Source organism: Pleurodeles waltl, chromosome 2_1, assembly GCF_031143425.1.
Source record: "Pleurodeles waltl isolate 20211129_DDA chromosome 2_1, aPleWal1.hap1.20221129, whole genome shotgun sequence".
Classification (NCBI taxonomy): Eukaryota; Metazoa; Chordata; class Amphibia; order Caudata; family Salamandridae; genus Pleurodeles; species Pleurodeles waltl.
Genome location: NC_090438.1, coordinates 581597943 through 581611271, shown reverse-complemented (window position 1 = coordinate 581611271; position 13329 = coordinate 581597943). Strand labels below are relative to the sequence as shown.

At 43.0% G+C, this 13329-nt stretch overlaps 1 protein-coding gene across 1 annotated transcript in view; it reads right to left on the bottom strand.

Moving 5' to 3' along the window:
• Positions 1-12794, bottom strand: part of FKBP9 (FKBP prolyl isomerase 9) — a 264101-nt gene extending 251307 nt beyond the window's left edge. The window contains exon 1 of the mRNA XM_069215456.1: positions 12193-12794. Within this exon, the coding sequence (XP_069071557.1) occupies positions 12193-12419 (227 nt within the window). The 5' untranslated portion in view covers positions 12420-12794. The remainder of the gene's footprint in view (positions 1-12192) is intronic.
• Between the last annotated feature and the right edge of the window lie 535 nt (positions 12795-13329).

The following is a 13329-nucleotide window of genomic DNA, read 5'->3' as shown; positions in this document are numbered from 1 at the left end:
AGGTGACGTGGAGAGGTAGATCAGACTCCCACTGTCTTTGATGGGTCGCATTGCTCTCATGAAAATGGTAGTGCTCCCTCGGTTTTGGTTCCTTTTTCAGAACATCCCTATGTTGCTGCCAAAGGCCTATTTCACGGCTTTGAGAGTGTTACTTATTAAATTAACGTGGGCAGGCAAACAGCCACAAGTAAAATGGCGCACTCTGACTCTTCCCTACGAGCTGAGTGGCCTTAATTACCCAAACTTGGAGACCTACTGTATGCTCGCCCACGCTGCAGTTGCTCATACCTGGATCAACGGGTCTTGTGATACTCCGTTTCTAAAAATGGAGCGTGAAATCGCATCCCCAGTTCCGTTGCAACTAGAATATTTTATGTTCCGAATAGGCACTATGGAGAGTTTGCATCTCTGAACTCCACTACGCGGGCCTGGCACGGACTGCTGTATAGACAAGGACTGGCCGTACTGTACTCTCCACATGTGCCCTTGGAGTGGTGTGCTTGGTTAGAGTTATGGCGCAATAAAAGTTTAATACAGGCTATGCACACTCTGAATATAACCACCATAGGGGATTTGTTTGAGGAGGGTATTATGAAAAAATGGGACCTGATAGAGGAGCGGGATAATGGGCAGACTGCATTGCTCCGGTACCAGTATTATAGGGTAAGGCACGCTATGGCAGCGCTCTTGAGGGAGGATATGCGGGAGCCCCCAGATATGCAGGCCTTGTCCGCGGTAGTAACGAATGACCAACCCCGGCGATTGGTGTCCTGCCTATACGCACACATACAGAAGGCACGTATACATGAGCTGACGAAAGCAAGGCTAGAATGGCAGGGGGATTTGGAGTTGCAGAAAACAGGTGACCAGTGGCGCTACTGCTGTTCTTTGACTTGTACGATCTCTCTGAATGGCCGGCATCGTCTGATACACTTTAAGAACTTAAACAGAGTATATTACACTCCCCTCAGACTCTATAGATATGGATTACGCACTAGTGCTAATTGTCCCAGGTGTGGCGAGGACCATGCAGGCTTTTTTCACATGTCCTGGGCCTGTGCTGGGGTGCAGCGCTTCTGGGGGTCAGAGTTCAGGGAACTGGAGGGAATAGGTGGACAGCAGCTCAGTCGTGAACCGATAATGGAGCTCCTAGGCTGGGATAGAGACTTACCAAAATCGATTGGACGGTTGGTGGCTATTGGGTTACTACTAGCCAAACATTGCTTTGCCATGCGCTGGGATTGGCGTCCGATGCCAACAGTGGAAGAACTGCATAGAGATATGGTGTATTGTAACACACAAACAGATATTCATAGTGAACTGTGCCCCCCAACTAATAGGCCTGCGAAGCATTGGGATATTTATAAGCAACATTTGGTTGGTAAAGAAACTGGTGAGCCAGAGGGCGTGTGAGCCCATACTTGTGTGGGTGGGAGTGGTTGGATATGTTGGAGTATGTGCCTGGATATTTAACATCATAGCAATGTGGACACCCCCTGTTCGGGTTATCTGGGCAGCTATTGGAACCGCATGACTGTGGTATTTGTCAATATATCCTGTAAATGGATGTGGAAGTGTTAAAACGCACAAATGAAAAAATAAAAAAAGTTGACCCCAGAGGCCGGGGAGGTGGCGCAGGGAGGGCTCTTTGAAGAGCCCTTCATCAAAGAACTCAGCAATTTCGCCACCACATTTACCCACCAGGACAAAGCGCAAGCATATATCAAGAAGAACTTCCACCAATTTTCTTTTTTTAAGCGGGCCGGCCACAGCAGAGGGTACCTGACTGACCCTTTCTAAACCCAAGGCCCTCCGAGACGCTCCAATAAAAAGCAGGACCAGTCTAGTCAGGAAGAGTTCTTCGCCACATGCAGAGGACCAGACAGGTGAGAGTTTGCCATTCTCACTGACTACAGGTGGATATGTTATGGATCTCCCATTATGGCTACCCGTTTTGATTGCACTCTGGGAAAGGGGGGGCACCCCTCTCCACTCAAGTTGTCCTTTCGCAGCTTCGACATTATAATGCTGTTATGTGTATAAAATAAGGCACCACACTGCACTTTCAAAGAGTTAAGCAACACAAGTAAATTCTAATCCTAAATAGATGACTGGTGTAGTGATACAGTGTATGAATTGTATGGGGCTTTGTGTGCTTAGCCAAAGGTGAGTTACTAAAACAGTGGAAAAGCAGGCTAAATAATTGTACTTCAGGTGCGGCTCATCAATTGTATTTTTTTTCTAGAATAAAAGGACTACAATTTTACAAACACAGCATGCATTTACCTTATTCTGAGTCTGTAATGTTCTGATCTAAGCCAGACTGGCATGCCCTGGCTGTAGTAATAGTAAATGAATGAGGCGTCTGCAACCATATGCCAGCTAGCAGAATGTGCTTTTATCTTGACTACCTTGAAATGGGGTGATATATGAGGCATTTAAACTTCTCCACAAGTTGCAGAAATACAGCACATTGGCAACTCTTACAATGAACGGTTCCAAACTGATATTGAAGGTTTCTCCATGTGGCAATCTCTTCTTGAGGGAAACATGTGGAAGGAGTCTGGACGGAGGCTCTGCAAACTTAACAGTACCAGAAAATATGGTGTGCCAAATACTAAATTAAAACTTACATTTTGGAAAACTTTAGTTAAAAGTACAAAGCTCTGGCAAAAACAATGCAGTCTTGGAGTTAATTTGTAGTTAATTTGTAGTTAAAGCAAGCCGTTACTCCCATGCTAGATGGAGTTTTACGGTCCAATTCACAAAAGTCATACTTTTGTGGCAAAATGTGTCATCAATACACTGTTTCATAATCTGTGGGCAAAATCTGCATTTTTTTGGTGATTCAAAAGAATGTCCATGTGCAGCATGTTTGGCAAACATTTCAATGTTCACCACGTTCAAAATGAGGACATCTTAAGATGGGCATAAAAATGTAAATGGATCATGAAGAAAGACCACTTCTGTGTAGTTGCATGCCCAATTTATGCAGGACGTATTTAAGCGCGTACAAGATGCTAATGATGTAATCAGTTAGAACGTTTCTCTGGAAAACGTATTTCACAAATGTCACCTTGCAGAATACATATTTGTCATTTTAGAGCTATGGGGGAATACATTTTAGGTCTCACTTGGCAGCACGACTAGACCTACTGCTACCAATGTCTTAAAATGCAAATAGTACGCTTTGGCTCTAGCTAGAGGAGTAATTCTCTCTTATTCCAGACACTTGGCTTTTTGGTGTATCATTCAACCTTCTTTTATTCCAGTCTCGTGGCTGTTTGGTGCATTATTCAACCTTCCGTGGAGCGTACGCACTGCAGTGCATAAAGGACTATTTTACATCTGAAATGTACGCTGAATCATCACACGTTAAATTCTTTACCTCAAAGAAGCACTGTATAAAGAAATCAATTGTTTTACGTTTTGTTGTTTTTTTTCACTGCGGAAAGCGTTTTTTAATGTTTTAGAGAGGGCTCAATGTACAAGCAAGACCTACTGGTTTGCCACTTTTCTTAACTAGCGCCTAAACTAGATAGTGGCGGTTTAGGAGCAAGGACAATTACAGAAATCAGTTTTTCAACCTTTGTAAATGAGAAAGTGTTTTTATGCTGAACATGCCCCTTCGTTGATGTAAACTTAATTTGAGTTTGCCTGTTTGTGGTCATTTATTCGGTACTCCAGGGTTCCTTATGCACGTTGGGTTATTAGCTGTTCCAAATATTCTTCGCACATTTACAGTCAACCACAATCTGCGTATAAGCAAGTGGCGTATGCTTACTTCCACCGTGAATCATGGACATTTTGCGCACGCACAGCATTCTGCTTTTAGAGAATAGAGAAGCAGATGGAGGGAGCTTTTGTTGCATCATGATTTTCGACACCTCCTACCAACAAGCTTGCGGTATAAGTGGGAGCGTATGGAACTAAGATGTAAACCGTCATCCTATGGAGATCACAATGAACTATAAGCCAAGACTCTTGAACTACATGAATATTAGGAATTATTATCATATGTTCAGTTGTCATACAAGAATGAAATGGGCCTAACAAGATGGAAAGCAATGTTTCATATCAACACGCTGGCTGGGAATAAGGAGAGGAGGGGTACTAGTGTAATATCCCACCACAGGGTTAAATTTAAAGGAGCAAGCGGTTGCTTTTCTCCTTTTAATGAAACTAAATATACAGGGAGTGCAGAATTATTAGGCAAGTTGTATTTTTGAGGATTAATTTTATTATTGAACAACAACCATGTTCTCAATGAACCCAAAAAACTCATTAATATCAAAGCTGAATATTTTTGGAAGTAGTTTTTAGTTTGTTTTTAGTTTTAGCTATGTTAGGGGGATATCTGTGTGTGCAGGTGACTATTACTGTGCATAATTATTAGGCAACTTAACAAAAAAAAATATATACCCATTTCAATTATTTATTATTACCAGTGAAACCAATATAACATCTCAACATTCACAAATATACATTTCTGACATTCAAAAACAAAACAAAAACAAATCAGTGACCAATATAGCCACCTTTCTTTGCAAGGACACTCAAAAGCCTGCCATCCATGGATTCTGTCAGTGTTTTGATCTGTTCACCATCAACATTGCGTGCAGCAGCAACCACAGCCTCCCAGACACTGTTCAGAGAGGTGTACTGTTTTCCCTCCTAGTAAATCTCACATTTGATGATGGACCACAGGTTCTCAATGGGGTTCAGATCAGGTGAACAAGGAGGCCATGTCATTAGATTTCCTTCTTTTATACCCTTTCTTGCCAGCCACGCTGTGGAGTACTTGGACGCGTGTGATGGAGCATTGTCCTGCATGAAAATCATGTTTTTCTTGAAGGATGCAGACTTCTTCCTGTACCACTGCTTGAAGAAGGTGTCTTCCAGGAACTGGCAGTAGGACTGGGAGTTGAGCTTGACTCCATCCTCAACCAGAAAAGGCCCCACAAGCTCATCTTTGATGATACCAGCCCAAACCAGTACTCCACCTCCACCTTGCTGGCGTCTGAGTCGGACTGGAGCTCTCTGCCCTTTACCAATCCAGCCACGGGCCCATCCATCTGGCCCATCAAGACTCACTCTCATTTCATCAGTCCATAAAACCTTAGAAAAATCAGTCTTGAGATATTTCTTGGCCCAGTCTTGACGTTTCAGCTTGTGTGTCTTGTTCAGTGGTGGTCGTCTTTCAGCCTTTCTTACCTTGGCCATGTCTCTGAGTATTGCACACCTTGTGCTTTTGGGCACTCCAGTGATGTTGCAGCTCTGAAATATGGCCAAACTGGTGGAGGTGGCATCGTGGCAGCTGCACGCTTGACTTTTCTCAGTTCATGGGCAGTTATTTTGCGCCTTGGTTTTTCCACACGCTTCTTGCGACCCTGTTGACTATTTTGAATGAAACGCTTGATTGTTCGATGATCACGCTTCAGAAGCTTTGCAATTTTAAGAGTGCTGCATCCCTCTGCAAGATATCTCACTATTTTTGACTTTTCTGAGCCTGTCAAGTCCTTCTTTTGACCCATTTTGCCAAAGGAAAGGAAGTTGCCTAATAATTATGCACACCTGATATAGGGTGTTGATGTCATTAGACCACACCCCTTCTCATTACAGAGATGCACATCACCTAATATGCTTAATTGGTAGTAGGCTTTCGAGCCTATACAGCTTGGAGTCAGACAACATGCATAAAGAGGATGATGTGGTCAAAATACTCATTTGCCTAATAATTCTGCACTCCCTGTATACACAATGTAATATGTCAAATGCCATCATATAAAGGCTTAATTTCTTTTCAATTTTTAGTATGCTTCCTAATTCAGAAACGATATTTAAAAATACCATGTATTTGCCTTCAGGTATGCAATACATTTTCTATTTAGTGGAGACGTAATGATCGTTATGTAATTGTTGTGGCCTGCAGTAATATAGCCTTCTGATGGAACTTCTCAATGACACTGGCGCTGGATTGGCTTCACTTCTCTCTCGCATGGAGTCTGTCACTCTGCCCCTATTTACAGCACAACTACGACTTCTGAACTGCAGAGTTCCCTAGGGTTCCTTACGTCACCCAAGTTTGTAGTATCTAAATTTAGCCTCTGGCTCTACTCACTCGCACCCATCACCACACGTTCTACTGACTAAACTCGGTTATAAAATTTAATTCATTGTGGTGGGTGGCAGCTTTTAACTTTGAGTCATCACTTCTGCTTCATCTATGTGAGCGGAGGATAAAATAAAAGGCCTGTTTTCATTTGCTTCTGTGTCGTTTCTTATGAGGACCTGCTGAAAAATGTATTTGTACAATGGGACTGTTTGACCAAACCAAAGACCCCAGGACCTTTTGGAGAAAAAAAAATGTGGTTTCTTAAACCAAAGTCACAACTTTAAAATTTATGGTGATTGACTAAAGAATGCTGCCAACCAAAGACTTTCCTTGCCACACCTTTTAGCTGTCCATAGTCTCAGAGAACAAATATGCGATTGGGGTGGGCCCCATGTTCCATCTCTGACATATTAGCAGACCTTTCTTCTCACACAGTGGCAGGCAGCTGGTTCTGTGAACTTCTCCTGCAGCTTTGAGAAGAAGGAAGGATGCGGGAGACCCAGCTTGGTAGTGATCTGAAGCACATCATTACCGACTTTAAACGTATGTTTCTATACAGGGGATCAGACCTAAGATTTTTTTTATTTGCCCACATGAGCCCAAGTTGAGCAGGACAGTCTCATGGTACAACAGAACTGGCCCACAAAAGTGTCTCTTTAATGTAACTGACAGTTGTGTCATGTCCCAACCCACACTGTGCAATCTGGGAGAATAACCACTGCAGCAGTTTGCACTTGGAGCTTCCAATACACTTTTCATTTTCGTGTCTATTTGCAGTTTGGGCACTGCCTTAATGTGAGATGAAAATGTCAGTGGGGTGGTGTCTCTAGAAGATCGTAAGTATTACTTCATATGACCAAGTAAGGCATCTGTATGTTGGGAGTGAGATAAAGACTGTGATTAAAAATTCAAATTAAGTAGCAGACTAAGGGCCAGATGTAGCAAAGGGTTTTTCCCATTCTGTGTCAATGGGAAAATGTGTTCGTACATATGGCCCTAAAAGCCAAAGAATGTTTAGTCAAAAAGAAACACTAACTCACACACATTAATAACATCAATTGTTAAGTTGTCCTATTGAACTGCACTAACCTACGCCAGTAGGAGTTCCTGGGAGCAGAGTGGAAGCAAGATGTGTCTAGAGACACCCACCAAAAGTAGAAATATATGTGAAAAGGAAAGGGATTTTGTTTAACAGTATCACATTATGTCACATGGATGGACGCTGTTGGTCTGCTATGTAGAGGTGGTAGGGTCTTGGAAAGATGGATGGGGTCGGACTAGTACAGAAAATAGGTCTCGACACCAAAATAAATTTAGCAAAAAAACAGACAGCTAAAAAAGTGACCCACATATGCAAATTGGGGCGGTTTTTAACTTGTAAAGACATGCTATATAGGTGTTTTGCATGGTATGGGGAACAGATGCAGTTGTGCTTACTGCAGCCAATATGTGTGGTGATATAATCGAAATCAAAAGTAATAAACGACCCACACAACAATAAAACGGGCCCACAAGTAGCCAAAAACCAGGCCCCCACACTGTCCTTTTAGACCAGCCCATCAGGCAGATTGACCAAGAGGCCAGGCCGACCCTGGACGGGTGACTTAAACCCCCGGGGGTTTAAAAAATAATGTCAATGCACAGAACTTTCTCAGAGGTTAAAGACACAAAAATTATAACCCTTTGCACACTAATAGTGTTTAAAGGTGTAACTGTGATATCTTAAAGCAGCAGATTATAATTAAACGCGACCACCTCACCCCATCATGTGCGTGGCTGTGGAAGCACGAAAAGTATATTTTATGAGGTCCTGCTGCTTGGGGGAATGTAACCTCAAGAATGTCTATCTGCACCGCGGGGCTGAAGTTGTGAAACGCTCTCCATGTGCAAAGAAAGGGAATACGAAGACGTGGACAATCCCATAAATTGCAAAGAAATTGGAGTAACACGACTCAAGTCTCTACTTGCCCTGAATTCGGACAAGAAGCACATTCAGGCGTTTGAACAACTTCAACTGAGATAATTCGCTTCTTCAAAGAAAGGCTGGCAGAAATGCTGCTCTTGTGCCATTTATTTTGGAACCTAAATGGGTATTTTGCTTGAAGGTCTTGCAAATAATACATGTAAATGACGGAGGAAGGATGAAGCAGTCACGAGGAACATAGTTATAGAGAGCTCGATACCTAAAGCAGCACAGGCCATGAACACAAGACTGTAGCCTATGTGTTCCGACTCTCCGCTGTCATGAGACGGATGTGGAGACAAATATTCAAGCACTGTGTGAGAACAATGGGCTTTAAAGACTGAATCAACAAATGAATGAATGAAATACCAAAGGCTACGAATCTTATTTATGAAAACTTGTGAATGGGCTGGTACATGGGCAAAAACATCATTTCAATGCAGGCATTATTTATGACTGTTTACAGCACGACAAACAGCCGCAAACAACACAGACTAACAAGACACCCCTTCCCTGCGCATGGAAGTGTATTATATTCACCCTCTACTTCCTCCACTTAAATAAGAAATACACCCCCTGATCGAGAAGAGCGAGACCTGGCTAAATCCATGTCCACTCCCAACAAAATGGAGCCTGGAGGATACTCACCTATGCCAAAGAGAGTCTCTGAAAACTTACCAAGCATTTAAATTTATCTTAGCTACCCAAAGACATTGAAATTGACTTGCTCGCTTTGGGCAATCGATCCTGGCCATAACAGAATATGGTTACAGCAAATATCGATGTATCTGCGTTTTTCAGAGGCATTAGGCCATGAAGGTTGAGGAGTCTGCTAAAAGTGCAAAACGTATTATGTTAAAAACCTAAGCATGTAGGTTGAGACGGGTAATTCTTCTTCATTTTCAGAATGGAAACATTGGGTTGATTTTAGACCTTCCTTTTCAGGAGCATAATGGACCAAATTTTAATGGAGGTCTATGGGATATGTCTTAAGAGTACACTTAGTAGAAGTGAATCCTCAGGCAGGTTAAAGTCACGAGTGGTGAAGACAATCTCAGAGTTGCGTTTTGCCCAACCACCTAGGGATTGTTTTAATGTAAATAGGAAGTTGGTGCTGTCTCCAGACAGTGTTGGGTACCCAAAAGTTTTTGTAAGTATACAGACTAGACTCAGCCTGCCCTCTCCCACTGCCAGCGGGCTTTTGAAAGCCTAAAGGCAAATTGTTTGCTAGGCCTGCTAGGAGGGCAGATGGAATGCAAAAATATTGACTATAGTTGTAAGAAAACTAAGCTTTGGTTTGTGAGAAGCAGTGATTGTTAGATAGGGTGTGAGGGGTGCAACTACTAACACATAGCTCAAACGACAACAGACCATTGTTGCTATGCAATGTTTTACCTACTTTTTCAAATACTGCTCCAACCTTTGTCTGCATGGATTCAGATTTACTTGCTAAAGCTTCTTTGATTTAATATGGAGATAACGTTAAAACATTGTACAGCTGCTTTTGAATTTCAGAGATAGCAACAGGGGACTGGTGATCAACAAAGTGGAGACACCTTTGAGTCTATGAAACTTTCAGAGTCCCATTTCTGAAGCTTTTACTGCTCTTGTTAGGCTGGTGCAGTGAAGTCTGTCTGCTAGATATAGAGCAAACACATTTAAAAGCACACTTAAAGTTGTAGAAAGTCTCACTAATTTCGGTATGTCAGTACAAAAGTTTGGGCCCAACATAATATGGAACCGGATACAAAATGACATTAATGTCTGGTAGATTGATAATGATTATGTGAATGGTAGAGATAAGGCGAGGGATCCATTACACATTTGAGGATAATACACAAATTATGATATTATAAACTAAATGGAGCAGGTAAGGTAACCAACCAAAAGCAGACAGAACGGGAAAGGCCCAATAGGGTACGGGCAAAAGAGTAAACAACGGATTACAATGAAAGTAGAACTTCCTGCAACAGGCCTACATAAAGTGAATGACAAAAACAAGCTATTTAACAAGAAGTTCTGACAGCACAGTAAAAAGTGGAAGAAAGGCCAGGATTGGCCGCAGATTACTCACAAAACTCAGCAGCTAAAGTGCAACCTACTGAGTTCCCTTACCTGCGTAATTACTGCCCAAACATACTTTGCAGGAAAACAGCATTTTAAAACTGGTGAAAAATCACAGATTAACTATTTGCATAATAGCATAGTAAATTAGCATGTTCAATAAAATCAGTCTGTATTTGTCCTACTGCATATTTGGGGATCAAATATCTATCTACCAAAAAAGCTGCTATTTCTGGTCAAACGTTTTCTTCATCAAAATTGTAGACTTTTGTGTGGAGGCATTGAGTTCACATATACAAACGTCTGTGTATTCGATTGCAAACTCTTTATTTTCAAAAACTGACAAGCTGGTGTTTGGGGACTAAACAATAGCCTTTCCAAAATATATTTAAAGTTAATATGTCAGTGCTAATTAGTGCTGAGATCATGAGACGTATTGCTGAGGTTTCCTTGAAACCTGAGGGGACATATTATATCTGTTATTTTATGATTTCCCTGGAGGTCTTTCTTCATCTACATTGCTACAGCTTTTTATGACATTTCCACAACTTCTGTCCCAGGAATGAGTCTAAAATACACAACGTATGACTGAGAATCCACTTGGAAAGGGCAGAATGGTAAAGTTTAAGAAAATTTACTGTAAAAGAGGAGGTTCATTATTTTTGAAAAATGGATAGACTATGTGAAAATGCAAAATTGTTTAACTAGCTGAAAATCTATGACATTATGGCAATTTTCTAAAGAAAACTGTGCCGAAAATACTCAATTAGCCGCCGCATTTTCTAAATTTCCTTGGCGAAGATGAACATCCAACAGTTCAAGGGGATTTCAGACTTGGTTGACACACCATTAAAGTACTTGAATATTTCGTCAGTGTCCGGGCAAAACAATGCTATGATTTTCAGGCTGCTCATGAGAGAATTGTGCCCATTCTTTCAAATATTTACTCGGGGAAGAACACATTTGAAAGGAACTGGTGGAAGCCAGGCCTTCTCGTCGTAGTTCGAATTAGACATTTATATACCAATGCCTTCAGAGTTCACCAGTCAGCACAATCCTCCACAGTGGCATTTCAACAAACACCCCAGAAGTCAGTAATATGCCAAAGTGATATTTCAGCAGGAACCTGTTAACAATCGTGAGCAACCGCTTACCACGGGTATCTGGAGATTCTATCCTAGTAAATTCAATAGTAGTTCCAGTTTGAATAACCATACAACTACGCTTGTCATTCATTCATTGCCCCTATTGATGGGGTGTGCCAGCAGCAGGCAAGCTGCATCTCCACACTGTACTGCGAGTCATGACCAACAGCCTCAGAGCAATTAAATCAATAAATATGCAAGATGAAAGCGTGTTGTACTCCTCTGACCACCTAAAATGACAAAACGTAGTTCATTTAAAAAAAAGGGAAATTGGTGGGAGAAATTGTGAAAGAGGTCCCAATGGTCTGGCTGTGGGGCGTACAAATGTGAGATTTGATTAGGACAGATTTGGTTCACGATTTTAATGAATTCCAGGAGAAAATGTTTTGTCCATATACTTAAGAACGTGCGGTTTCAATGTTCGCTGCGTATAATCAATGGAGGATAACCTGAGGGCCCACTAGTCAAGAAGCTCGGGTAGGGCGAAGGGGCATAAGCAGGTAAGGGGCTCGGTTTGTCGCAGCGATTGTATCAAAGGGCAAAGGAGGGTCCTGTCGGTTTTGACAGATTTAAAGAGCTTTTATATATGGCTAGAATGTTTTTTTTCGGGAAGGGGTTACACATCTAATCCGAGTCCTTATCCTTGCACGGTGACGCAGTTCAGAAAGTCATGATTGTAATACGTATTTATTTCAGAACCATATCTGGTTTAAATTAATCACTTCGAGGGAGGATCGGAGCATTTTCAATATCATGGCACCTGATGGATTAGGGAGGCTTCCTGGAGCCAAGAGAGGCGCGGGCTGACTGGGAAGCATTTTGAAATAGTCACACGTGAGATTACTTAAGAGGCCCAGGCTGCTGGTGACCATCATTTTACGCGCCAGTCCGCCTCCCCATCTCACCTGGAGTCGAACCGGCTGCCGTCCGGGAAGGTGCCGTGGTAGTGGTAGCGCACGAAGTCGCCGACCGCGACCTTACGGGGGCAGGCGTCGGGCACGGAGCGGCGCTCCACATGCACGTCGTCCAGCGGCACCGGCGGTGCGTCGTTGCAGGCCACAAAGCTCATCAGCAGGCAGGCCGTCTGCAGCCAGGCCAGGGCCTGCCACCAGCGCCGGCTGCTGCATGACATGGCCTGGCACCGGGGGACGGGGAGCTGGAAAAAAACAAGCCGGAGGAGAAGCTGGGAAGGAGAGTCAGAAAGAGAGAAGCTCTTGCGTGGAGCAGAAAAAGGACAGAAGACCGACGGTGTGGAAGAAGGGCGCAGAGAGGCGTGGGAACAGTGAGTAACTGAGAGCTAGGGCATCGAATAGAAAGCAGGTCGGGAGAAGCAGAGATAAAGAGGAACTGGGAGAAAGTCGAGCACAGCCGTCAAAGTAGGATGCTGCAAGCGATAAAGCGGCTGTTATTCCAACATGCAGAAAGAGGCGACAGCGAAGCAGAGCAGAAATGCCAGCACAAGAGGGTGTCCCTCTTGGAAAGGAAGAGCTGTGCTTCGGCTCTCTCACTCTGTCCTGCTAGAAATTTTTGCAAACGTGGAAAAACGAAAAAAAAAGATGTCATCCCGCCCCGCCTACCGCTAAAAAGTCGTAGCCTGCGGGAGTGAGGGGAGGAATTTCCCTCCCCCTGCTCATGTTACAGCTTGGACTGGAGAATGTTTTACATGTGCATCTCTTCTAAGACTGTCAGCCGTAGAGCCTGGGGGTCTAAGTTGTTCAAAAGCAACACAGAGGTTGATTTTAGAAAAACTCCATGTCGTGTTATGTAGCAAAATTAACTCCCATCTTTTTGCCATTTTGTAAAGTACAGCAGAGAGAAGAGACGGAAAGTAGCTCTGAAAGTCGAGCTGGAAAGTGCCCAGACTCGCCTTACGTGGCTGCAGTGTTGGCAGACTGCATCCCCGGAGCCCCTCCCCACACTTTCTCTCATCGTGAGCATTTTCCTAGACCAGGAGAGTAACTGTTTGTAGAGAGGCAGATGTAACACCAACGTATCGGTATTCCACGACATTGCTGAGCGAAGTATACACACGAGGTCAATGA